General features: G+C 45.5%; 1 protein-coding gene across 6 annotated transcripts in view; it reads left to right on the top strand.

The window, feature by feature from the left end:
* The window catches only part of SLC35F5 (solute carrier family 35 member F5), a 1,900,137-nt gene that overhangs the window by 1,241,341 nt on the left and 631,944 nt on the right, over positions 1 to 26,852 (top strand). For all 6 annotated transcript variants that reach the window (XM_069616580.1, XM_069616583.1, XM_069616584.1 and 3 more), the window contains one exon: positions 19,427 to 19,531. In XM_069616580.1, the coding sequence (XP_069472681.1) occupies positions 19,427 to 19,531 (105 nt within the window). The remainder of the gene's footprint in view (positions 1 to 19,426; positions 19,532 to 26,852) is intronic.

The following is a 26,852-nucleotide window of genomic DNA, read 5'->3' as shown; positions in this document are numbered from 1 at the left end:
TCCCTAGACTGGCTAGCAGAGGCTAATTGTAACCTCTCACTGTCACACATCACACCGTGTGCTTGGACCAATTATCACCTTCTCAGTACCCTGAACTACTACCAAAACGACACCACCCTCCAGGACACCACAAATAATTTCCAGAAATAATCGCAACATCACCATACAAAACATTAGACCACTCCTTACGCCCATCACCAAAGCCAACCTCCCCACTCAAAATGACAACCCCGCTACCCTGGTAGACCTTTACAACAATACGATGGAACAAGCTCTCAATCAGATAGCCCCACTCAAACACCGTAAAGCCAAACCCATGGCCCATACCAACAAATAGTTCTCAGCAGAATTAAAGGCGCTCCGCAACATTAAAGGAACTGTGGAATTTAGTTGGAGAAAAGCTCCCTCTCCCTCCACAAAAGACAAATTCACTACAGCTGCCTCCACCTACAAATTTGCTATCTTAAACGCCAAAAAAGAAATCTATAATACAAGAATACTCAATGCTAAATCGGGCACAAAAGAACTATTCTCTATTCTAAGAGAACTTGAATCACCATTACCACCCACAGAGGAATGTACTAAAGACAAAGCCTGGTTTAATAATATCCAGCTAGCCCTCTCTAACAAAATTGCCCTGCTACAAGCCAAGATCGAAAACAAAAAAGCCAACCTTGCCGTTAAAGACAACCTCAATAGTAAAAAAGACTTCACCCCTCCCAAATGCCCACCTTTTCACTTCTCCCCGGTCACTGAGGAAGAAGTAATTAAGATAATCGCCAGCCTTAAACCATCCAATTGTATGGGTGACTTGTGCCCCGCTTCCGTCATCCAGGACGGAGCTAAAGACCTAGCTCCTCTCATCACCGCCCTGATCATTTCCTCCTTCAAGAATTCGGTGGTCTCCAACAACCTTAAAGAAGTGTGGGTCCTCCCCCTTCTCAAAAAACCTAACCTAGACCCTAATATCCCCACAAATTATAGACCTATCACAACGGTCCCTTTTCACCTCAAAATATTAGACAGAGTACCCTACCTCCAAATACAACAACATTTGGAAGAAAATAACCTAGGCCTGCGACAATCCGGCTTTAGACCTAGGCTGGGACAGAAACCGCCCTCCTGGATCTAAAAATCCAAATGGATGAAGCCAAGACGAGGGCAATCTGGCCATTTTGCTCCTGTTGGATCTTTCAGCTGCCTTCGATCTGGTGGACCACCAGATCCTTACCCAACACCTCTCTTCGGCTGCCGCATTCTCCCAGAATGCCACCAATTGGATTCAGTCATTTCTGGCTGATAGGTCGACTAGGGTCTTCGCCCCATCAGCGGCGGCTGACCCTATACCAATCCAATGTGGAGTCCCCCAAGGCTCCTGCATATCGCCCACACTTTACAACATCTTCACTAAGCTTCTCTTTGACCGCCTTGACGATCTGGGTGTCAGCTACACCAATTACCCAGATGACACCCAGGTCCTCATCACACTCACTGGCTGCTATGAAGAAGATGTTGCAAAGCTTAACAAAATTTACCTAGAAATTCAAGCCTGGATGGCCACACATAGTCTTTGCCTCAATGACGATAAGACAGAGCTACTTATCGTATAATCCCAGGCACGCCTCAATAAATTGGATTCCAGGTACCAATCCTTCACCATTGATGGCAACATTATTAAAATATAAAAGAGGTCAAAACACTAAGTGTGTACCTCGACTCCACTCTATCACTGAAAAAACAAATAAATGCCACCATTTCATCTACCACCGATACTAATAAACTTATCAATGCCTGCAGACCTTTTCTATCCACCTCCAGTTGTCTCACCTTAGCCAGAGCACTGATATTGTCTAAATTAGACTATTGTAACACACTCTCCCTGGGAACCACAACAAAAAATCTGAACAGACTCCAGATTCTACAAAATAACGCCTTAAGATGCGCTCTTAACCTCCCGCGTAAGGCTCACATCTCCACGGCCAGCAAAGAAGCCCCTTGGCTACCCATCCGCGACAGAATTAAGTGAAGAACCCTTGTCATTACACACAAGTGCCTGGCACTGACTGCCCCACGCTACCTATCTGACAAATTCTCCAGACACAGCACTTCCAGACCGACCAGAACTCCATATCTGCACCAATTAAAGATTCCCAAATTCAATCTAAAAACAGCAGGAGGCTGCAGCTTCCCTGTTCTTGCAGCTCAATGCTCGAATACACTCCCTCTTGCTATCAGATCAGAAGCTTACTTCTGGCCATTTAGAGCTATGGTGAAATCCTGGCTCTCTACCTAATACATTGCCACTCACTACACACTTGCCTGCCTCCACCCATTCCTACCGTATGACTTAACCTTACCCTGAAACGGACCACCTTGTAACCCGGTCCTTACGCGCTATTGCATATACGACTCTCGCTGTACATTTCTTTGTAACCTTTAATGTATGTAACCATTTGTGTTTCGCGCAACGATATGTAACTATGTTGTCCACATGATTACGCGCCCAGCTACCCGAGGGTTCGGCCGCGCTCTATAAATAAACTAACTAAACTAAACATGGCGGCTACCTCGAAGGGCCTGCATATGTGGACAAACAATCTCCTGGGCCTTGCCGGATGGAGACACCAGTGAGGGTAAACACGCCAGGGTGAGCGCTACAGGGAAGGCTGGTTATTGACGTGTGTTTGTGCGACTGTGGGTAAGAGTCGTTTAAGTGTGACTGCGAGTATGTGTGGTCTTGACAGGAGATGTGTCGGAATGTGTGGGAATGTGTGACACCTGACCCCACAACCTACACTGTCTCATTGTAGGTGGCCGAGGGACCTCTGTAGGAGTTGGGGAAAGCTGCACCCTTCTCCAGTGACCATGCTCTGCCTTGCATGTAAACTGTATCCTACTTCCAGTGTCTAGAAATAGGAGCATCCTCCATCGCAGAAGGAGTTTCCTTTGAAAAGGGCAAAACCGTTGCATTTTCAATGCTTGTTTAAGATTAGCTGTTGTTCGAGACAGTAGCAACTTTTTTTAGTTTAAATGATTTATTAATGTGATTGCATAGAGTCAAATAAATAACCTGGCTGTGGCAGTGCACAGAATTGAAGCATGTTATGGAAGTATGCAAAATCATAGATTCTTTGTAACGTTACATTATCAACCAAAGAGATTTCCAGATTCCTTTGCCATTGAAGTGAGGACAAGATTTGCAGTACAGGTCAGCACATCATCCACATATACAAATACCTTCACATTATTCCCTTTTATGGAGACAGGAGAAATGTCAAAACAGGTCAGTATTGTAAACATTGATCTCCAAATATATTGCAGCACATGGAGGTTTTAGATTACCCTTTCCTTATCCCCTGGTTATTTGTATTGGATTAGGAAGCCCTTTGTTCACCGCCTGGCAGTTGGATTGGAGTAGAGGCTTCAATTTAGCAAATTAATGTATTCAGAATAATTGCTTTGCACATGTGGGACGATTGAACATTTTAAAGCACATGATAGCGGACCATTTTGCTGTCCAAAGATATATAATCAGTACATCTGCGCCAGTTTCAACCAAATCTTCAAGAGCAACTAGTCTGAAATGCTTGCTAGTGTTATTACCTAAAATGTAGACAGAGTAACTAACACAACTTGTGTAATCAACTTCTTTATTAAGTGGAGATTTAAAAGATTTTGTCAGAATTGTGTTAACACCATAGGTTTATATCTACCAGTTCAGTCTTTGACTGGTAAAGAGCTCAACAATCGATATCCATTTCCTGTCTGCCATTTTTAGTAAATAGTGTCAATATACAATGGTTGATGGAATGTCCATATGGTCCTATTTGGAATCCTAATGTTTTTAGGGGAATGTGTGGTGACAGTTGATTGAGGATTGTCATGTATGTCTCTGGACATAGGTTGACCAATCAATAAGTGAATACTGCACATGAGTAAGAATTTGTACTGTAAAAGTCCAGGTAGTATTTTTTTTCCACATGTTGCCAATAGTGTTTATGAGTTGTAAGCCTACTGTTGTATTCCATGTATGATTCCGATTGCAACGATATATGCATGCTAGTATTAAATCCATGCTAAAATTAAAATCTCTAATCATGGCAATTGTAGGTCAATTGACCAGCTCTGTGAGGATGCTTTTGAACTGGTAGGGTTTGTCTGCATTGGGCACACGTATGGCGGCAATGAACCGTGAATTACCTTGATTTACGATTAACGACTAATAGGAATTCGGAGCAACAATCAGGATCTGAACTCTTCGCAATATGTGGCCCATTTATCTATATTATTGCAAACCTTATTGGTGCAATTTGCTCTGTGGTTAACATGCGTTGATATTTAGCATTGACCAATCCTGGCTTAGCAGCCCCACAGCTCTTTATCTTGATTGAAAAAGGAGATGCAATTTTAAAAAAAGAAGAGCCAAAGGGCTCAATATAAGTATAGCAAGTCTCTCTACAGGAGATTCAGGATTTGGTGTCTCTTCCATAGTGAAGTTTTTGCTCTGAGTATTTTTCTCCTGCAAATGTAACTGCTTTGCTTCCCTTTGTTTATGAAACTGGTGAAGATGTGCCGGGTACCCATTATTTTACTACCTTTACCCTTCTATTTTTGTTGATTTTTTTTAAATTTGTTTTACTTGGGATGATGTGTCCCCTGAAGAACATGTTCCATGATAAATGTTTTCTCGACGATGCTAGGACTTTTTGGATACTATTGCTGCTACCACAGATTAATCAAATCACTCCTCCTAGAGAGTCTGTGAGACCCACAGTGAACTTTGTGGCTCTGTGGGTATGTGGCCAGTTTGTAACTTCCCAGTTGCTAAGAGTTAAGCACAGGATGAATAGTTTGAGGCGTATCTCCTGGCAAGTGATTCTCACTTCATGTTTCCATGTACACTCTGAGAAGCAAAGTACTTCACAGGCTTACCCAGTGTATTTCCAAGTGGTTAATCACCCACACAGACAACACCTGGAAGGGTCAGGGGAGAAATATTAAAAGCCAAGATGGCAGAATAGTTAATTATGGAGAACCTGCCAATGGCAGCCCTTACTGAATTACCAGCCACAGATGCAAACCAACTCTAGAAGACCAGCCCAGGTGGTGCTGGGAACACGCCCCACCTTAGAAGAACCACACAGGAAGAGGAGGGAATACTTTATAAAAGCATCCATCTCTAGTCACAGTGTAGGTTTTATGAGCAGGAGGCTCTTGTTTGGAGAACGCAAGAGCCAGAGGCTGGAGAAGAGTAAACAGGTGGCAACAGTGGACAGCAGGCATAGGTGGGGACAGCTAAGAGGTTCATGAAGGTGGTAGTAACATCAAAGGGGGTTGGGATTGGCCAAGAGGAGAGGAGAATGGGGAGGAGGTGGTGCAATAGTTAAAATAGTTAAAGGAGTAATAGAGGAGGTGATAACATGAGGAGAGGGACTTGTACGAAAAGGGCATAACATCTGGAGAGTGGAAGTTGGGAGGCTGCAGGAGGGGGTGGTGATACCCAAGGAGAAAGAGGTGCTTGCTACATCAGAATGTGGACGTGAGACAGAGGATGTAACATCAGGAGCAGAGACCAATGCAGAGGTGGAAGAAAGAAAACTATGAGGAGGGGGATGGTAGGAAAATTTGTTGTACAGCTGAGATGATCGAATTAGGTGGCAAGGAAAAGTTGGAGAAAGGGAACCAATGCATAGATGAAGCAGGTTGCAGGGAGCACGCACTGCTGTAGGCAGGATCATACCATGGGGCGAAGAAAGAACTGGGTCATGGAGTTGACAGTCAGTTCAGAGGGTTGACGGAAGAGAAACCAGGAGGAAGCCTAGGCCAGCTGCCTGTATCCACTGAACCATGTACTCTCAAGATAGAACACCAAAGTGAGTCTTGCCGTTTGGGACACTGGAGAGCTGGCAACTAGCTCTGACAACAAAAAAGGATTTGGTTCACCCTCAAACCTGCAGCAGTATGAGGGGCTAAGTAACCCCCCCCTGTGAAACTGTATAAATTGGTTTATTTCAAAGGCTGGCACGGCCCAGGAATCCACATCCCAAGTTAGACATTGTACAGGTGGAGGGTGTCAAGAGGAGAAAGGACCCATTCACACTTGAGGCTAACCATCCTGACATTTGTTTTGTTTCAGAAGATCCCATTTCATCAGTGTTGTCCAATTTTAACAACCCCTTAATAGAGAGAGTTCATTCTGGCCTACAATCTTGGTGTCCATCTTCATCCCAAGTGGACAATGTGACGAGGCCCATCCATCCTCATGAATGTGACCATCCATGCACTCCCCACCCTTATAAAACTCTTCCACTAATGCTCTGCTCCTTCCAGGCCGCAGTTATTACTGCTACCTTCCTTGTGGTAACTGCTGAAGATCCTCCTTACTTCCAACCCTTGACTCGCCTCCCAAAGGCATCTTGATGTGGACACTAATCTGTGCTATTTGTTTCATGGACCATCAATTCAGAACAAAGCTTCCAATTTGCTCAAATTAATTGCAAGGTTGTATTCCTATGAAGGTCAAGTGGAGCAGGTTACTGTAAAAATCTTTGACGCACAGTTTTTAAACATTTTAATTAATGGTCTAGTGTGTCAGGATCTCTTGCATGTTGACTCAGGTCAATGCGAGGAAAAAACACAGTAGCTTCCATTATTCACTGGCTTGTTGGGCAATGTGAGAATCGGAATACTTATCTCTAGGCATTAATTGTACTTAGTCTTAAGCAACAAGAAGACATGATTACTTATCAATAAAATGTTTATTTAAATGAAATGTACTGTCCATAGAAATAGAAAGTGCATAATTACTTTTAAAATGAGTAAAGTTAACTGCTTTCCGAGGGATACTCAAATCCCTAGGTTACAAATCTAATGTTATAAATTTAAAATAATTTGTTTGGTAAAAATAAAAGATTCTGAATTCCTAACCTTAACAGTTATTTGTTCTTGAGCAAAATCTTCAACAGATACTTATTAGTAAAGAAAGGAAAAACATGAGCTCTCAAAACTCTTGATAATTAAAGATGTTTGTTTGGAAACAATAGTATGTTCTAAAGTATAAACTCATAAAATTGTTTAGGCCATGGACACAATCTATTTGCGCAATTCAAAATATGCCTGATAATAAAGGAAAGTACGCCAAAAATTCCTGCCCTAAACATGTTTCACTCTGCGTTAGTCTCAGGTAAAGACTAAAGATGCGTGCCTTAAAATGATAGCAGTTTACTTGTTCTCATTGGATGAACTCAATTTTAGAATCTTTAATTGGTATTGTTACACTTTTTTCTTTTATATTTCAATATGTCCCAATGGTTTTTTTAAGGGTCTATAAATATAAAGTATTGTAGAGAGAAGGATGAATAGTAACAAAATAGGCAAATTGCTTGACATCTCGTATAGGCACTTTAGAAGTGTATGCCAAAAACAAGCTCCATTAAGAAAATTCATATTAATGTTTGTGTCCCTTCAATTGGTATTGTTCCACTTTTTTCTTTACTAATTCAAAGTGTACAATTGTCTTTTCAAACGTTCGGTTTAGATTGATCCAGTTTGTATTCAATTTAAACCTAAATGCAATGTGTAAAAAAGAAAGGAAAAATAAAATGGTTATATTTTTTATATCTCATATTTATAAATATACAATATTGCGAGTATGTTATTAAAGGTCCGTTGTAATGTTACCTTATTAGATCTCATCAATGTTATTTAACCTTGATATGTGCTTCACTAAAAAAAGCTATCCTTCTGCTCTAATTAGTCCAATTTTAATTTCTAAAGAATACAAGTAAAATTATATTAATACCTATGATGCTATACTGACAATCCTAAATATTTTCTAATAGATTCCCTCCTCCCATGAATTCCTCATCTTTATCTCCTAGCGCAGATGCTCTTTGGAAACTTTTCTGCCACAAGCAGGCAGAGCATGGCTCTGCATCGGCTCCGCCTGATGTTTCTACACCCCCGCTTGACATGACATCGGAGCCAGTATATATAGAGGCGCTTTGTCCCATGGCTGCCTTTCCTTTTTTCCGCACACTCTACTCACTCTAGGAACACTGCTTCTTCGAAGATGTTCTTGTTTTCCCGGTTTTCGACGATATGCCGAGTCCATCAAAGCCTTCGGGGTTCAAACCCTGAATCGACCGCGGACGTCATGTCGGTCTCGGATCCTCATAGAATCTGTCTTTATTGCCATGTTGAGGGGCACGAGACGCAAGGATTGCACGTCGTGTCAGTCGATGCACACCAAGGGTCTTCATGAATGGGAAGCAAACCAAATCACATTCCTAGATGCCAGACCTCTTTACTAAGTCCTCGGCCCCAGCACCGCCTGCTTCGGCACCGATGGAGCCCACTGTGAAGAACCTGAAGGTGTCTCCCTGTCTAAACCTAAAGGATCTGTCATCCAGGTGGTCAAGACACGGCCATCGCTATTGGATCCAGTTGCTGAGGGTGGACCAGTGAGGGAGGATCACCTGGATGGGTGGTCCTCGGGGAGTGGGACACTGACTGGTGAGACGCGGTATCCACCTTACTTTAACACCTTTTTCCCCATCTTCTCACGTAGGAAAATCCAAACCACTGCCCCCCGTTTTTCCACCGCAAAAACACCTGTGCATAGAGAGTATGGTCCCATATAACAATGGAGAAAATCACCCACAAAATCCAAGGAACTGGAGACAAATTTGTAAAAGAGTGGGAAGGGACCCTACAATATCTCCAGTCAGACTTTATGGAACAGTGGTGCCCCCACAACATTAAAGTTTCAGATATTTTCAACGCATAATGGGAACCCGGGACAATACGACTTCATCCGATCCAAGGGGAGGGAAGGGGGAGGGGGAAGGGATGTTATAAGTTGCAATGTTTATCTCTGTTGTGTTATTTATGTAAAATCAATAAACATAAGTTTAAAAAAAAAAACACCTGTGCACAACACACCGGACAATGGACTGACACTAGAGCCATTGACACGTCCCAATACATATCACACACCTGACAACCCTTCCCCACAGGGATAAAGGGTGGAGCGAGAGAGCACAGTACGAGAAAGGCGAGTACACCAGACAGCATGACGAGATGCCGAAAAGTCGGCAGTTCAAACGAAGGAGAAAGGCGGCGGAAACCAAGAGGGTGGCAAGGAGAGAAGTGACCTTGCCCTTTTGTCCCAGGCCTGTAGAACCTTCGTAGAGGAAAGTATAATGCCGGGACCAATACCACAAGTGTCCTGCAGCAGATGTCAACGGTACACTTGGCACGCTTATGCTGATAAGCAGGAGCGAGGGAAGCTCCTACCGGACTCCAAAGAAGCTGAAGCCAAATGGTGCAACACAGCCGGTGATTCGAGGGGAGAATCGATAAGCACCGAGTAGTGTTCGCAAAGGGGCAAGTTTAGAACCAAACCTAGTGAACTTTGAATGAACTGTTAAAATCCAGAAGAGACCATCTGCAGAGGGAAAGCGGCACCACATGGGTGCTAACTCAAGAGAGACTGGTCGAACCCCATATGAGAAAAACTAACTACAAGTACCAAAAGGCCATAGGAAGGCCCGCGAAATAGGTAAAAGTGGTCATACAGAGGGTCAATCAAAATCCCTGTACAATCGAAAGACTTTGATCTACAAGCACGGTGAAAGAAAGGGAAGTGAATCCCTTAGCGAAGCTGAACACTGAGAAACCAAGGGAATTGACTCCCACTAAAGTCAAGAGAGGTCCGAACCCCTACGGGGGAGATCCAGGGGTGACGTCACCCAAGCGCTGGCAGCTGAGAGAGGTCTGAGTCTGAGCGAGGGAGATCCAATGAGTTATCACCCAAAGTTTAATGAGAAAAGAATAAGAGATGCAAAGAAATATGATTGAGAAACAGATGAAGCCATCACCCAAGTACTAGCAGTCAAGAGAGGTCCGAGCCCGGCAGAGGGAGATCATAGGGCAAAGTCTTCATCAAAACATTATGTGGTGTTTTTCCAACTCGTATACCACTTTAATTGTTAAATAAACACCCTTGAACTGTGATCACTTGTCTGTCTTACTTGTTGTCACCATGAGTTTGACACACCACTATGCTTGGATGAGCCAACAGATAGCATGACTGTGTGCCTTCTGGTTTGATCATGCTCGGATGACTCGCAGTCACGATCCATGCTATAGTCTGCATAGCTCTGTCTTTGGACATCATTACTCTGATCGTGTTCATCTTTCTGTGGCGGCACTGACCATTGTTCGTGACGCAGGAATTCCTCAAAGGTATGGCCCGCTCATTAGGAGTACGTTCGTGTCCCATTTAGAAGACATTTATGAGGAAGGGGATCCCATTCCCTTTGGTTGGAATCCCTCCACCCTAGAGAAGTTGGGAGCTTCTCAGAGGATTATTATATGGATGATGGTGACTGTGAGGCCCTTGCTATAGACTTACAGGGCACATGACACCTCGCCAGACATGGACCCTGGGCAAGCCTCTAGCTGCTTCTCAGTTCCTGATTGCAAAAGTGGTGGATACCCTAGGGTGATCTGCCCCCTCTGGACTCAAGATGGATTATGAACTGACGGACATCTTGGATGAAAGTCCAAAGAAACAGACCCTGGTGACATTCAGTCAGGCAGTAGAATCTCCTGTCCATGAGCTATGGTCCAATATGGCCTCTGTTCTAGCAGTGACTGGGACCTGGTCAAAAAGCACAGACCAGCACCCTCAAACTCCTGTTCCTAACTACCCATATATCTCCAGAGAGTCTAGTTGTACAGGCTGCCACGGTTTACCCGAAGACTACATCTTTCACTTCCCTGCCCCGTGACAAGGAGAGCAAGAGACTGGATTCCTGGGGGAGAAAGGTTTTTGGCTCAGCAAGCATGTGCCTCAAAATAAATATATAAATAGTAAAAAATAAACATCAAACGCCTCCTGTGTGCATGCAAATTTCAATTTTGGCATGAGCTCTGGCCAGTCATCTTGGAAGGTGGCAGAACACATCCCAGATGGTGAGATCCAAGAAAGTTTTGAGGCCATTGTGAAGTATTGCAAGGACGGATCCTTCAGTGATGCCTGGACACAATAGACTGTGAAGCTGGGGCTAGGAGATACTGCTCTGCGAGAATGCCGAGCTTTGCCCCAGACATCTAGCAAAACTCCTTGACATGCCATTTGACGACAACAACATATTCAGTTCCAGGGCCAACGAATACCTGCAAAAATTCTAGACGTCAAAGGCAAACACAAAGTCTCTGGGACTAGCGGTTCAACAAAACCAGCTAATCCAACTAGCATGGGGGTTTTGCCCCTTTGCCTCCTATGCCCACAGAGGAAGAGGGACTCCTTATGGCACGCAGGTGCAGCAATGCCCCCAAAAGAGTGTGGATCAGAGGTGCCCCCAGAGGAGGCATTGCCTCCATTGCCTCCTCTGCTGCCCCACGTGTGAAGTTTCTTTGAATCACACTTCTACCCTCACTCCATTGTGGAAGACCGGATATCCCAGTTTGTCAAGGAATGGAGTCTTACCATGCTTGAAGTCTGGGCCTTACAGGTGATTCACCAAAGATACCGTCTCCCTTTTGCGCATCACCTTCGGACTATTCACTGGTTGGCCAGTATCTCTGTAAGAAGTCAGTCAGCTTCTGGTCTGGAAAAAAGTGCAATTGACCTTGTGCCCTCTTTGGGCTGGTATTCAACCTAATTCCTATTGCCGAAGGAGGACTGAGGCCTTTGTCCTATATTGTACCTGAGGCTTTTGAATTTGTATGTGCTCAAGGACAAGTTAAAGATTGTTACCCTAGTCCACATCCTTCAGGCCCTGAACCTGCTGGATTGGCTAGTCTCCCTGGATGTCCAGTATGCAAAGGTGCCTGTGACCATCTACATAAACCACAGGAAGTACCCGAGATTCATGGTTGGAAATTGCCATTACCCGTTCATGGTTATGCCATTCGGTCTTTCTCCAGCACCGAGTGTTCACCAAACTGCTGGCACTGGCACTGGCGGTGGTTCGCCTCAAAATAAAAGGCATTCATGTTTTTCCCATTTCTGAATAACTGTCTCGTCCAAGCTCACTTCCCAGACCAACCAGACATGCAACCTATCGCACAACTTGGGCTTGTCTCTGAACTTCAAAAAGTCTCCTGTTTTGCCATCCCAGTCCCTCCAATCCATCGAGCTGTCTTGACACTCGCCTGGGCCGGGCCGGCCCATCTGAGGATCGAGTAATGTTTTCCAGCCACAGGAAAAGTTTTCCTGCACTTGCTGGGTCTTATGGCATCCTGCATCCCAGTGTTGCCAAAGGTATAGCTGCGCATGAGCTAGCTCCAGTAGCTTCTAAGTTACCAGGGTCCTAATTTCAGGGACGTACCTCAGACCCTCTACAGGTCTCAGCAAGGGTGCCCAGGGACCTGTAATGGTGATTCCCGATGGGCAAGCCTTCTGAGATGTGCATTGGTTCGACAACCCTGGCCACAACTGACTTCAGTCACAGATGCATCCCTAAAGGGCTGGTGTGCTTGCCTCCAGGATCTGATAGTGAGTGACCTTTTTCTCCACTGGAGTGCCAGGAACACATCCATTTGCTGCTGTTGACAGCGATCAAATTGTCCCTGGTTGCTTTTCTCCCATCGTTACAAGGCAATACAGTATTGGTCCTGATGGGCAAAGGTGGCCATGCACTGCCTCAACAAGCCACGTGCTGTGAGCTCATTGCTTCTGTGCAGAGAAGCAATGCAATTGTGGTTCTGGGCTCTGGAGAACAGCATATCTCTGACAGCTGCTCCTATGGTCAGCAAAGAAAACGTTTTGGTGAATGCCCCAAGCAGACAATTTTCTACCTCCCACTAGTGGTACCTCTTTGAGGAAGTTCTGGAGGAATTGTTCTCCCATTGGGGAACCCCTCAAGTGGATCTCTTTGCTTCTATTGTGAATAGGAAGTGCAGCTGGTTCTGCTCCAGGGAATTAACTCTGCATGAAACTCTGGGGGACGCTTTGACAGTAGAGTGGGATTTGAAACTGTTTTATGCATTCCTGTCCATCCCTGTCATTCCGCTTGTACTAAGGTGATTACATCTGATGTCCATGATGATCTTGATCGCTCCGTGTTTGAACCAGAGAAAGTGGTACCCAGAGCTGCTGGACATGGCCATCTGCCCCCTTGTGGCACCTGGCCTAAAGCGTCAACCTCCTCTGCCATTCAGAGGGACATGTGCCACATCCAAACTTCTACAGTCTGAACCTTCGTGCCTGGCTGTTGAAATGTTGAGTTATAAGGAATGGTATTTGTCCGATGATGTCCTGGACGTGCTCCGCTCAGCTCTGAGACCTACCATCAAATCCGTTTTATACGTGTAGGTAGTGCAAGTTTTACTTGTCTCATCCTCCGTTCTGGATTTCAGTTTCCCTTGGCCCGAACAGTGCAGATTGGCACTGTGAAAGCGGTACGTTCCTGATTTTCGTCTTGACCATCCACACGGTTACTCAATTTCTGCTGGGATTTTACAACCGATATTTTCCATGCCAGTTTGTTTTTCCAGCATGGGATTTAAAATTTAGTGTTGACATTTCTTATGGGTGTTCAGTTTATAATCAACCAGAATGCAAGTCTTCAATTACTTACCCTTAAGGGGATTTTCCTGGTTGCCATCACTTCCGCTAGGCAGGTGTATGAGCTCCAGCCGTGGTCTATTAAACCCCCCTATTTGTTTTTTTTTCCAAAGAGAAGATGACATTAAGACTGAGGCAGTCATTCCTCCGAAAGGTACTCTGATTTCCATTTTTATTAAAACATCAATCAAACTGTCTTTTTTTTTATTATTTTATTTTTTACTGAACTGGATCTGGTGCGGGCTGTCAGCAACTAAGTTTCTTGGACGACCATGTCAAGTTGGATCATCCCTTGCATCTCGGAATGTTATGGTATGCTGGTAAGGATGCGCCTGAAGTCTAAGCTCATTTGACAAGAGAACTGGCTGCCACCTCTGCTTTCAGAGAGGAGTACCTGTTCTGGACGTTGCACATGTTTTTTCTAATATTCTTTGCTTGGATTTCCAATCACCGAAACAAAAGAGCCTGGAAAGTTTATAATTATCCTTAACCTCTGGCATTGCTCTGGGCAATCCTCTAGACCATTGTTTTTAGCCTCCCAATTCATTACAAAAGGGGAAAGGCCATATGCAAACCAGGCTTTCTCCCACCCCAAAAGGGGCACGGCAGCCCGAGCTGCTGGGTCCCAACCCTTCTGCACGAGACCACAAGCATCTCCAAAGATGTTTTAGCCTCGTTGGGCCTCATCAATGAGGGAACCGCTTGGGTCTCTAAGCCCAGCAGTTACTGGACCCATGTCTGGGCTTACCGTCCCACTTGGGGTGGCTACAGCAAAACAAAAGAGTTGATTCCCAATCAGGGCAGTACACTAGTTTTGGTAGAGCGGTCCACCAGAGCTTTCTGGTGTAGGTGATATCCATGCTTTCCTCCCTCCTCCAGATCTGCGCACTATCGGAGACTATCATAAATGAGGAATCTGTGGGAGAAAGAAATCTATTAGAAGAACAAATTAATTGCCTCTCTATAATGTTCTTTCTAATTGATGTTCCTCATAGATTCCTCATCTCCCTCTCATCCTACCCTACTTGGCAGATAGCTAGAACAGCTTTCGGTTCTGCGGTCCCTCTGCGTCGGAGTGTTAGGGGAAAAGGGTGGACCTAAGGTCACGGGGGCATGGCACCTCTATATATACTGGCCCGACATATCCATGGCAAGGCGCATAGAGGCTTCGAGTGGCGCGGGTGCGGAGACGCTCAGCGACTTCTTGTGGTGGAAAGGTTTCCGAAGAGCAGATTCATTGGGAGATGGACATCACAGATCTGTGAGAGGAACAGCCATCAAAAAGAACATTACAAAGAGGTAATTTGTTTTGTACTGTAATTTAAACAAAACGACTAACCTGAGGTACTTCTGTCAGACTGCCATATACATCGTTGTGTTGTTAAACATTACGTTTAATTTCATGCATTAATTAATTTAAAAAGCGTCGCCTCCACAGGAGCTCAAGAACTTCTTGAAGCATCAAACCAGGCCCAATGTAGGGCCGATATTTTCCAGCGCACCCCACAAGGGAGCCTCCTTCCCAGGGACTCTCCTGCGCTGGAGGGAATGGCCAGGTCCTTCTACTGGCACATGCACCGAGGCTGCTGCAGCTACCGGCCTTCGGGTCGAGGGATCCTCGGATCCTCCCATGCGCAGTGTCGAGGGACGCGAAGGTTTTTGTACTGGGTCTACACCCGAGGTGCTCTGCCCATTTACCGGCACCATGGCCGAGGGACTACGCCCTAACACCGGCAGTACGTCTGAGGGGCTACACCCTAATACCGGGAATACCTCAGAAGGGGTGTCTAAACGCAGCACTACCGCCCCTCGGGTTGAGGGTGTCATACCTACCGGGCCGAGGCCCTTAGAGCAGGGTAGGCCTCGTGATCCACACGCAAGAGTCTTGGACGAGGCTGGGCCCAGCGGGCCGAGCACCATGTCGCATGCACGTGGCAGGCAGCTCATCAAAATGGCGGCCACGCCAGAAAGGGGCACCAGTTCGATGCCCTTCCAGGAATTCAGCGAAGAACGAGTGTCAAGGTGGGACTGGCCTCAACCAGGTACGTGGCCTACAGTCTACCCTTCATTTGCGCAGGGCAGCTTTCCTTTGCGTCCATATGGACAGGGTATGCAGCGGCTCCAGCAGCCCCCCGCTACCCTGTCGGTACCCCCTGCCACCTCTTTGGCCAGTGAGGAGGTGCTCTTCGGGAAGTTCCTCGGCCTCATGAGGTCTCCTCAGATGGGGGTTATCATCAAGGACGTCGTCAGGGAAGTCCTCCCCGCAATGCTAGTGGCACCACAAACACCTCCATCGGGCCCCCTGGCCCCGGTGCAGCCGCCTTCTCCGGCTCCACAGCCAACTCTGCAACCTCTGCCACGTCTTCAGCCTCCGGCTGCAGTCCCTGTACCCCAGTCTCTGGCACCATCTACTCCTCCTCCTCCACATCCACAGGATACAGACGAGGAGGAGGACCCGGACACAGCATCCTCAGCCAGGGCTTTTCACAAACGTCTTGCTGGCCTGGCGGAGTACCTGGGCCTCCCCCAACCCAAGGTCGAACAGCCGATAGATGAGAGGGGTACAACACACGGATTCCACTGCAAACCGATCCCTGTCCAAGAAGGGTTGGTTCAAGCCCCACTCGGTCCAGCCGGTCAATCGACGCCTGGACGCCAAGTACAGGCAGATGGAGGGGGGGATACACTCTTGCTCTCGACCCATCCTCAGCCACACTCCTCGGTGATCGCTGCGGCATTACTATACTCCAAGCCTCAGTCGTCCTTAGCCTCTTCCTCTGCGGCACTGCTAGGCTAGGAGGAGAAGATCTTGGTGGCGTATGGCAAGAAAATCTATTCCAGCACTTCCTTGCACCTCCGTCAGGCCAACGCATATGCCATGCTGGCTGCCGCCAACCAGAGGAACTCCCCACCCAGTGCCAATCACGCTTTAAGGCAGGGATAGCTGAAGCCAAGCTCGTGGCGCATGACCTCATGGAATCCACAGTGGCTCATATGGATACCTCAAGCCGTGCCATCTGCATTGCCACGGACATGAGGAGAACAGCCTGGCTCCTGGGCAACGAAATTATCCAGGAGCGCATCCTAGATCTACCGTTCGAGGGGGTGGGGAGGACCTCTTCCACTACTCTACGGACAAACAGCTGGACAAAAAGAACACCAGCTCAGAAACGGCAAAGTCTCTGTCCATTCTTACAAAGACCACGCCCAAATCGTACACCCAATCTCAGCAGCGCTCGGAAAAGGGTGGTACATATGAATGGTTCCGCGGCTTCCAGGAACGTAGATCCAGGCAGCTGGACTTCTCGCCGTCTCAGAACCGGCACAAAACAACAAAAAGCCTCTCACGGTTAAATCTAGAGATCATACAGGGCGCCAGGACCCAGTACAAAAGCAAATGGACCAGATTCTGCCACTGGGCAGACTCCAAGGGAATTGACCCCTTGGCCTGCAATTTGGACAACATGCTCTCCTTTTTGGTGCACCTCGCTCATACGGGCGTACAGGTGGACACCTGCTGCACGACCCCAGCAGAATTGTAAGAAACAATGGGCTAGTGCTTATACATGGATTAATTTACACTAGCAATCTACCTCCAATCTCTACAAAGAACAACAATTGAACACCTCTCTGGCACAGTTGGAGATTATATATGGTTTGGACTAATTTGAAGTTGAGTGTAAACTGAGCCATTTAACAACACCCCCCAATGGAGGAGAGTAATTGAACTCTTGTGATACTTAGTGAAATTGTTATGCATTGGGAAGTCTTTTTCTCTTCCCTTATTTATTCATGATTACTTTTGCTTTTTCTGATTTCACAGATTTTCCTGTTTTGTTTGTTGACATCCAATCGTTATATTGATTTATGATTTATGATTTATTCAAATGTTGGTAGTATTTTGTGATATGCAATATACTTGAAGTTGAGCTTACTTTAAAATAATATTGTTGATTGCCCTGTAAGGTGCTGTTGAGGCTCATGTAAAAAAGACTATTTTATGTTTTATATTAAATGAAGAAAAGTATTTTTGAAGTCTCTAGTTAGAATTTATGTTCAGCTGAGTGAAAAAACTGAATGATATGTTCTTGTTAATGGCATCGAGTGTGCCACCATTTACATACAAAATGTTATTTTGAACACACAAATTCTGGACACCACCTGGAATTACGAATTAGCCCACCCAGAAAGTAGTGATCCTTTACTTTGACATTCTCCTTGGTTTAATATCATTTGGTTGTTCATTTACTTGCTTTTTTGTGCAGTGAAAATTAGGTGTGTATAGGTAATTTAGATACCGTATCATCTATAGACTGTAACCTGTGGGGACATTTTTTGTTGGCTTTTGGCACATACCTTGCAGCCATTGGGGCTTACAGGAACTCGGAGGAGGGAATTTTTTCCTCCTCCAAGCCGATCGTCAAGAAACATCTGACTGGTCTCGCTAGGCTCCACCCGGCCGTCAAGAGACCGCACCCGTTGTGGGCGCTCTGGCGCACAAACCATTCGAGCCAATGGCGTCTGTGGACATCAGGCTGGTCACCATCAAGATGGCCTTACTAGTTGGTCTTACCTCGGCTTGCAGAGTCAGCAAGATCCAGGCGCTGGTCGTCTCTGAACCATATACCACCTTTCACAAGGACATGGTAGTCATGCGGACGCACCCGGCATTTCTGCCCACGGTGTCATCTGCATTTCACTTGAACTAGGAAATAGTCCTTCCTACGTTCTTTCCGGATCCCAAGGATGAAGCAAAGAGAGTGCTGCACTGCCTGAATGTCAGGCGTGCCCTAAAATCCTACTTGGAAAGGACCAAGGGGTCTGCAAGTCGGACGCCCTATTTGTCACTTTCGGAGGGTCGAGGCCAGACTATCGGGCCTCTAAGGCCTCCATATCCCGCTCAATGGTCTCTTCCATCAGAGAAGTGTATGAGGGCCAGCACAAGCCGCTCCCGGCCAACATGCATGCCCACGCATTCAGGGCCAAGGCAACGGCCATCGTCATTTCCTTGGTAAGTCATAAGCAGGGCGGCCACTTCGGCCTCTCCCTCGGCTTTCTGTAAGCATTACTGTTTGAAAGCTGCATCAGATCTAGAACCGGCATCCAGACAGGCGGTTCTCAGGAACCTATTTGCTTAAGGAGGGTTTCCTCTCCACCCTGGGGCTAAAATCATTTGTAACCGCCCATACAGTATGGAGGAAAGGGGACGGGACGTAAGAGTAATTATAAGTTACTCACCGTAGTTACTAACGTACTTTTAGTCCATAGTCCCCTTTCCTCCATACGTCCCACCAACCTCCCCCCCTAATAATACTGGTGTCATTAGGCAATGTAAAATCTATTGTCGACGCGTCAATAGGGACTGAGGTGTGGCGTCAGAGGGCAGAGTCAGGTCAGCGCATGCTCCCTGGGCCGCACCCCAGCCCGCCTCTAAATTTAAAGGGGAAGTAGGTTTTTTTCTGGTGAAAAAGGTTCCGTCTCCCGTCCCTTGGAATGGACGCCCATACAGTATGGAGGAAAGTGGACTATGGACTAAGAGTACGTTGGGTGAGTAATTTATAATTTCCTTCTTACGTGTGCTGAAATGTGGTATGTTATTGGTAAACAGAGGTCACACAGGCCAAGGCTGCAGTTTTGCAGAGACAGACCTAGATGAACTGAGAAAATGGATTCCAGAGAAGGCAAAAGAATGGGATAAGTGGCAATATTCCTTACATCAACTAAGAACCTGTTTTATTGCTGATTTTGAACAAAGAATTGTTGATGGTAAACACAAATAATCATGTTTTACTTGGGACTGATTTATTCTGAAAACCGAATTCTTTTAACCCACATTTTATATTCTAGGTTCACTCTGGTCTTTAGTTGGAGCAATGCTTTATGCTGTCTACATTGTAATGATTAAGCGGAAAGTAGACCGAGAAGATAAGCTTGATATACCAATGTTCTTTGGTAAGAATAACAGTCTTGTATGGGTCACTTCTGTATCTGAAAGTAGAAATTGTATCTTTATAGTGTTTATTTATTCATCAGTCAAAAATCTTGTCAAACTAACAACATTGTGACTCACAATTTTGGATCAAATATTGGATGTTCAATTGCAGATCATTTTCTGAATGTTTTCTGTTGAGCATATGGGATTTTAATGTATATTTACGTTGCATGTGCTACAGAAAGTTTGAACAGCCAAGTACAAAAATGTAATAGGTGCCGTATTAGGACAGCATAAGAAAAAGTGTATCCTTGTAGTGTATTCATTTTAACATTAGAAAAATGCTTCCATGTTTGTGTACATTCTGTTTTATTGGTGCAGAATTCAAGCCACATTCGCGCAACAATTTCAGATGATGGAAATGGAGGCATTGTTTGTTCATTGGCTTGCAAGTAAAGCAAAACGGCATCCTGCGCCTAATATGTCCCCACCTTACTGACCTGACATGACCCGCCCTCCTGACCCCTTATCTTTTATAGAACATTAGTCCCCTGAGCTAGACATTTCAGCACACGCATTCAACATTTCGACCTCCTGCCAAAAGAATGGATTTCATTCACCGCCTCATATAGTCTTTTTCCTATTTCCACATCCGGTAGTGACTTCATCTGACAATATGCGTTGTGTTGATCCTGGCCGGGAGACGCGAGACCTCCACCCCCATAACTATTTCCTGACGATCATGAGCCCTTATTTTCTTTACCAGTTTGAGCCGGTTTGTGGCTGCTGTATGCAGGTTACTGAGCAACCCCAGCCAGACAGAACCTTCCATCTGAGCATGCATGTGTGTCTAGAATGTTTACAAGTGTTAGCCAAGCCATAAACGGGTTTACCTAAAATAGTTCACTGTAAGAGAGGAAACTAAGGAAAGGTGGATGGCAAGTGATGTCTTGGCGCAAGGACATATGATTGATAGGTATTTATAATCTCAGAGACTTCCTCAAAAAGGTTTTCCTGCTCTCCTCCGTTCAAACCTTTATTAACTTTAATTTTCCATATTCCCCCGTTTGTACTTTCAGTGAAACTTTAATCAAGATACATATCTTGGGTATGGCTTTAGTGCTTCACTCTGTTACAGAGCAACTTCAGTTTCATGGGAACCACTCCAATGCAGAGAGACCTTTTTATATCTCCGTTGCATTACAATATTAATTTCAATATGCATTGCTACATTCCATTCCATTCCATATGCACATCTCTTGCTTAATCACATATTTCCAGCAACATAATTAAATAATAATGATCTTTTTCATACATCATTCCCTGTGGTCTAGAGATGCAGAATTTATTTTTATTTTGCTTCTTGTATGGTAGCTAATGATTAATCCTGCCAAAAGAACCGTATCTCACACACTGAAGTGGCAAGGAAAGGTTTCCCTTGAATTCCCTTGAATTCCCTTGGTGACGGAGCATAATGCATCATAGGGAGTACACAGTGGCAGTACTTTGGGAAACCTCAAAAGCTGTCTTCTCATTACTAAACACAACTTCAAGGATATGCACGTCTTTACGTATGCCCTCCAACTTTTCAATTTCCTTCAACAACGCAAACACATTCTCAAATCTACTATGGATTAAACTCTGTCAACCCTTGCTCAAACTCCATGTAGAGACTTGACGCCCTTTTGCTCCTCTGCTGGTCAATACAGTGTTACTTCATCTCCGCCTACAATACAAAATGGATATCCACCGAAACCATAGACACTAATTCGACTGTGCCACTTTCCTGAAATAACCAGTTTCCTTTTAAACTCTTTAACACGTGTTCCAAGATACCAACATATTTTAATACCTAACAATATGAACTGTCCACATGCTAACTTGCTAAGACATTGCAACTGTCAAGGTAGCAAGGGCCAACTCTTCCAATTTAAGCCAATCTCTATTCAAATATTGGGGGTTGTCCTTCGAGCAGAAGTAAAACAAAATCGAGCAGCGATTCCTGGAGGGCACACTTCCCATACATCATGATGAGTGACACAGGTCCAGTTGCATTTTGCCCATTGACCTGGCACAATGTTACCTATTGCTGTCCAAGTCCCATCCATTGGCTTCTTTGCCTTAATGGTGCATGCTCCCTTGTCATCTTGTTTACCGCTATATTTCCACAGGTCTTTCCATAGCCACAGATCTACCAGAGTCCTTTTCAGAAATTCTTGGCCAGCTCTTGTGGAACGCATTTTCTAATGGATATTGTCCTCCCACATATCCCTCATCTTTGATATACTCCGAAATCCTGCTTGCAGCTGTGGAAACGTTTTACAGCAGAGAGAATGCCATGCTTAATTGACTTTGTGTCCCTCAGTGGCCGCCATCCGCTCTCTACTGTTACATCTACATCAGTATAAATGGCACACAGCACGCTGGTTGCCACAGTTCTGTCTTTCCGCAGAGCTACGCTTTGAAACGGTTCACTCGCCATTGTGATTATTTTCATTGTGGTATCCCTTTACTCAATGTCTAGCCCGAAAACTGGATTCAAGAGATGTTCGGATTGCAAGTCAAAGTTGTCCATCACAGACCCGCACCGATTATGTCTCTGGTGTTTGGGTACGACCCATAAGGTCAACGACTGTGGCTCCTGTCAGTGAAAGTTAAGGCCCAAAATGAGAGGAAGGGATCCTTGCGCTGGGTAGGTCTTAACCCAGGTTCTATTCTACCTCCCCGTCAAAGATGAGATCTTGAAATCATTTAGGTCGCTGTCTTGACACTCGTCATCGTCTTCGAGGAAATCCAGGAAGCAACGCCCTTGATTCCAGTCGTCCTCCTTGCCCGATAGAAAACAGGATTTCTGACTACAAATGTTGGAGGTATTTTCAAAGGCAGCATCATCATCACCTTTGATTAAATCAAAAAAGGCTTCTGACTCCATTGCTCCTCTCCTCGCAAGGCCGACAGGGCGTCGTTGAAATCTTCTGTTGGCGTGCCTAAGAGCCCGGACAGAAAGACCTTGAAGGTTCTGTAATGGATCCTGCGGATTCCTCACTTAACCCCTGCCTAAAGTCTCCTCTCAGGTGGACAGGGAAAGGCAGACTCTTCCTGATCCTGACCTTGGGATTGGTGCTCTGAATGAGGATCACCTGGGAGGAGGCAATGCTCCGGGTGCTGAGGAGATTCCGCCGGATCAGACGCAGTATTAGTCTCTAAAAGGGAAGAACCTTTTACAACTACCAAGGCGTGTAATGACTTATTGTCGTGATGTGTCTAATACAAACATTAAACATCCTGATGTGGGTAAAACTAATGGGAAATCCCTAAATAGCTTAAGAAAGGAAAGCCTGCCTGAGATGTACAAAGTTAGACACCATCCTACCTTCCAGAGCTACACTGAAAGAAAATCTGTAAATAATGCCTTAAATGATCTGCCTTCCCCTTTTCAGGTAAACTCTTGTAAAGCTGACTAGAAAACCTAACTTATTGTGGACTTCAAGTCCCATAATTCCCTAAGTACTGGGGGGGGGAGAAGAGGTCTTAAGAGCAATGTTGAGGAGTGGTCAGCTTGTTATGGCAAATTACCCACACCCGAGGGAAGCAGAGAGGCTTAAAGGGCTCCCCTCAGGTGCAGGCCATTAGATGGATGTAGAGCTGCAGTAGTAGTAGTAGTAGTAGTAGTAGTAGCAGTAGCAGCAGCAGAAGGAGAGTATGTTGTTGGCAGTGCAAACAGAGGTTGGTGGAAAGAGAGGGCACAGGACCACTGTGAAGCAGATTCCAGCTGCCGGTCCTGAGAGGTTGCGCAGCGGAAAGCGTGAATGAGGGCTGCTTTTTCTACATGTGAACCTTTATTGCTGAGACTGTGCAACATGATGCGTGCCCAAGACCATGGCTGGGAGGTGATGTGCAGCTGAGGGTCTCGAGAGCAAGACGGGAAGAAGACCACTTCAACGAGGAAATTTGTCTGTTGAAAAGGAGCCAGGAGCAGTTAGTCCTGCAGCACATGAAGGGAGTGAAGACAGAAGCTGGTGAGTGTTACTGAGCATTCTGGTCCTTTGCGCAAACAAAGGCAGGCAACTGTAGCCAGGGAGAATCACTTGCGTGCGAGTGAAAGCATTATTAACCCGACCGTTAATTATTGGACAATGGAATGCAACAAAAGAAGCACTTGCATACGAGTAAAACTCTCTAGTTTCATTCACGTATGAGTAAAGCTCTCTAAATAACACTAATTGAATTTTAAACTGAAGAGAACAGATGAACGACTGGTCGGGTGTGTGTAAAAGTGATTCTGAAGTGAAGGTTAAAGGAAGAGTCATTTATGAAGCAGTCGAAGCTCCACTTCGCCTTTATGCTGGAGGAGCAGGAGCCCCTCGACTGCTGGAGCAGTCCCCTTGCCACCAGGAGGACCTGGGCATCATCCGGATGCAAGGTAGGGCCCCGGGCAATCGCCCCAATGTTTTGGAGCCGGTCCTGCACTGAAAGTGCATCGTGACACAGATCCGCTCTATCTGCACGATATTTCCGACGTCTGCAACCCGATTCCAGGCATCAAGTCGAATTGCTGCTCTGCTTTTACTGCTTTATTTGCATTTCAAATAGAGCCACCATTGAATGCCACGAGGCATCTGCCATTCCAAGGTGGTCGTGAGTGTTTTCCACCTTGCTTCTTTGTTTGATTTGGCCTAGGACTTGGCCAAGATCAGCCCCCTCGCCTGTTTTGGTCACCTTCGCCCTTATCCCACCAATCCCGCGCCGGCAGGTGACAAGCTGGCCCACCCCTAGGGCACACACCATAAAGCTCCTCCTATCTGGAGCCTGTCAGGAGCCGGAAGAGCCGAGAGCCCGGACCCCTGCACCTCTGCCATACTGACTGTAAGACTCTCCACTCTACCTTCTAATTGCTAGCTATGGCTTTAACTGTGCTGCAGCCCCGACATGCTGAGTGTTAGTGTTGAAAATACGGCAGCCAATCACTTATATGTATACCTTTGACTGTTGATGCGTTCTCATAACTAACCTGTTTTGTTGTCTGCCGCAACATCACATAACCTTGGTGTTACCCTCACATGTGTCCATATAGCCTAGATTACTTATCCCCTGATTCCGTAGGCCCTCTTTAGTCTGCCTGCAAGGTTCAAGTAAGTTCCATTGCTGCTGACATCTCAAGCACATAGGTGCACAGTTGTATCTAGATTGCAATGATGTGTTTAGCAAGCCCTGCTATTGTTGCCATTTCAAGCACATAGGTGCACAGTCGCATCTAGATTGTAGTGAATGTGTTTAGCAAGCCCTGCTATTTTTGCCATTTCTAGCACATAGGTGCACAGTCGCATCTAGATTGCCTGGGATATTTCTAGTAAACCCTGCCATTGCTACTACATTTCAGTATACAACTGTGTAGTACCCTTAGCTCATTGGAAATGTATTAAGTAAACGCTCCTGTCACTGCCCAGTTCTGCACCTCTACATCTCCCAACCACGTAGCAGCAGCCTTCTGCTCTTTACTCGCCCTGACTCGCCCCATAGGTGTGACCTTCCAGTCACACTACGGCTAGCCGGTACCCAACTAACCCTCCTCATCTATCTGAACCATGCCAGGTTGATTACTACTCATGTTTCCCTTTGGATTGTACCGTATGACACACCTTGCATAGGCTCACACTTTATTATCCATGATAATGGCCTCTCTAGAGAAGCATGCCCCCGTCATCACCCCATTCCCTGTCCTACGCCCTTCTTGCCTCTCACCAACCCATTTCCCCAACATCACCACCATTTGATTAATAGTCCCACAGACCATATAGGGATCCAAAAGCCGCAAAGAGTCAGCACACCCTACTCATCTACTTACAATAAATTGCCTAAAATGAATACTCCGGTCCTCAGTTCACTTACACGCTCCAGACTTAGATCACGGACCTTTACCACTTTTTGCACTCAGAACAGGGACCACCCCAAAGTTAAGCAAACAAAACAAATCCCTCTACTAGGACTCGTAAGAACCCAAAGACTCAGAACCCGATTCATAAACCATCCCAATATAAATATAAGTTCCTCCTCCACCACTGCCACCACAGGAAGCTCTCTTCCACTAGTGACTCAATCTACACGCCCCAAAAGGACTACCACAACCAATCAACAATCCACTATCTTAAGACTACTAATAAACACCCATCCCCCCTAGTCCAAGAGCCATCATCTCCTATACTCCTCAAAGCAGCACTCATTAATGCACGTTCTATACCTGCTCATGCCACAGAAATATATGACTATATCATGGAGCAACAACTTGACTTACTTATAGTGATGGAATCCTGGCTACACCAAGCTTCCGGACCTCCACTCGCTATTGCCATTCCTCCAGATTACACCATCCTTAGGACAGATAGAATGAAATCAATAGGTGGGTGAGTAGCTATTATTGCTAAAACCCAGCTCAAAATAAGAACCTGCCCTATTGAGAACACAGACGGTTACGAAGTCCTGCTAGCCACACTAGCTACGAACCATAAGACTACCATAAACATAATATCTATCTATAGAGCACTAACGCCAAATCTCAGCCAGAAATAGACATACCACTACTGCTAACACCACTTATTAAACCAAACACAAAATGTCTTGTTTTAGGGGACTTGAACCTAGGTTTCAATGATACACAAGACCACAAAGCAGAAGCTCTTTACAGTGCACTCAAAGACATGGCCTTCACACAATTAGTGAACGCTCCTACCCACACAAAAGGGAGAATATTAGTTTAGTTTAGCTTAGTTTGTTTGATAATGCGCACCAAAACCCAGGGGTAGCCGGGCGCAGCAGTTACAAGAATACTTGAGCTTAGTTACATACAATAGTGCATACAGAAGATAAAGTACAAATGTTTTTAACAATTTAGCAAGCATGTATAAGGGGTACAGGAGGAGGGGGGTTCCTATACCACGAGGAAGTCAGGTCAGGGAACAGGAATGACATAGTGGTTATTCACCGTGGGAGCCAATGGTGAATCCAGGCCAAGAGAGTTAGTTGGCGTTAGACCAGAGCCACTTTTGTATGTGGCGTCTAAAGCTTGAGTATGGTAGATTAGCTCTCAGTGCAGTGGGGGGGGCCTTCCATGCGCAAGCAGCTTTTACAGGGAAAATGGCTCCGCCCGTTTTTTTAAATTTAAATTTCGGAATTACAAGCAAGAGGTGGTTAGCTGCTCTTGTGTGCTATGTGAACGATTTTCTATTTAGTTTATCTGAAATGTATGGAGGGGTGGCGTTGTTGTTCAGTCCTTTGTGAGTGAGGGATAGTGTTTTGAGGAGGACTCTGTCGCTGATTTTTAGCCAGTGATGCTCTTTCCTAGTA

Source organism: Ambystoma mexicanum, chromosome 9 (assembly GCF_040938575.1).
Source record: "Ambystoma mexicanum isolate Mex_15411 chromosome 9, UKY_AmexF1_1, whole genome shotgun sequence".
In the NCBI taxonomy this organism is placed as follows: Eukaryota; Metazoa; Chordata; class Amphibia; order Caudata; family Ambystomatidae; genus Ambystoma; species Ambystoma mexicanum.
This window is presented reverse-complemented; position numbering and strand designations above follow the sequence as displayed.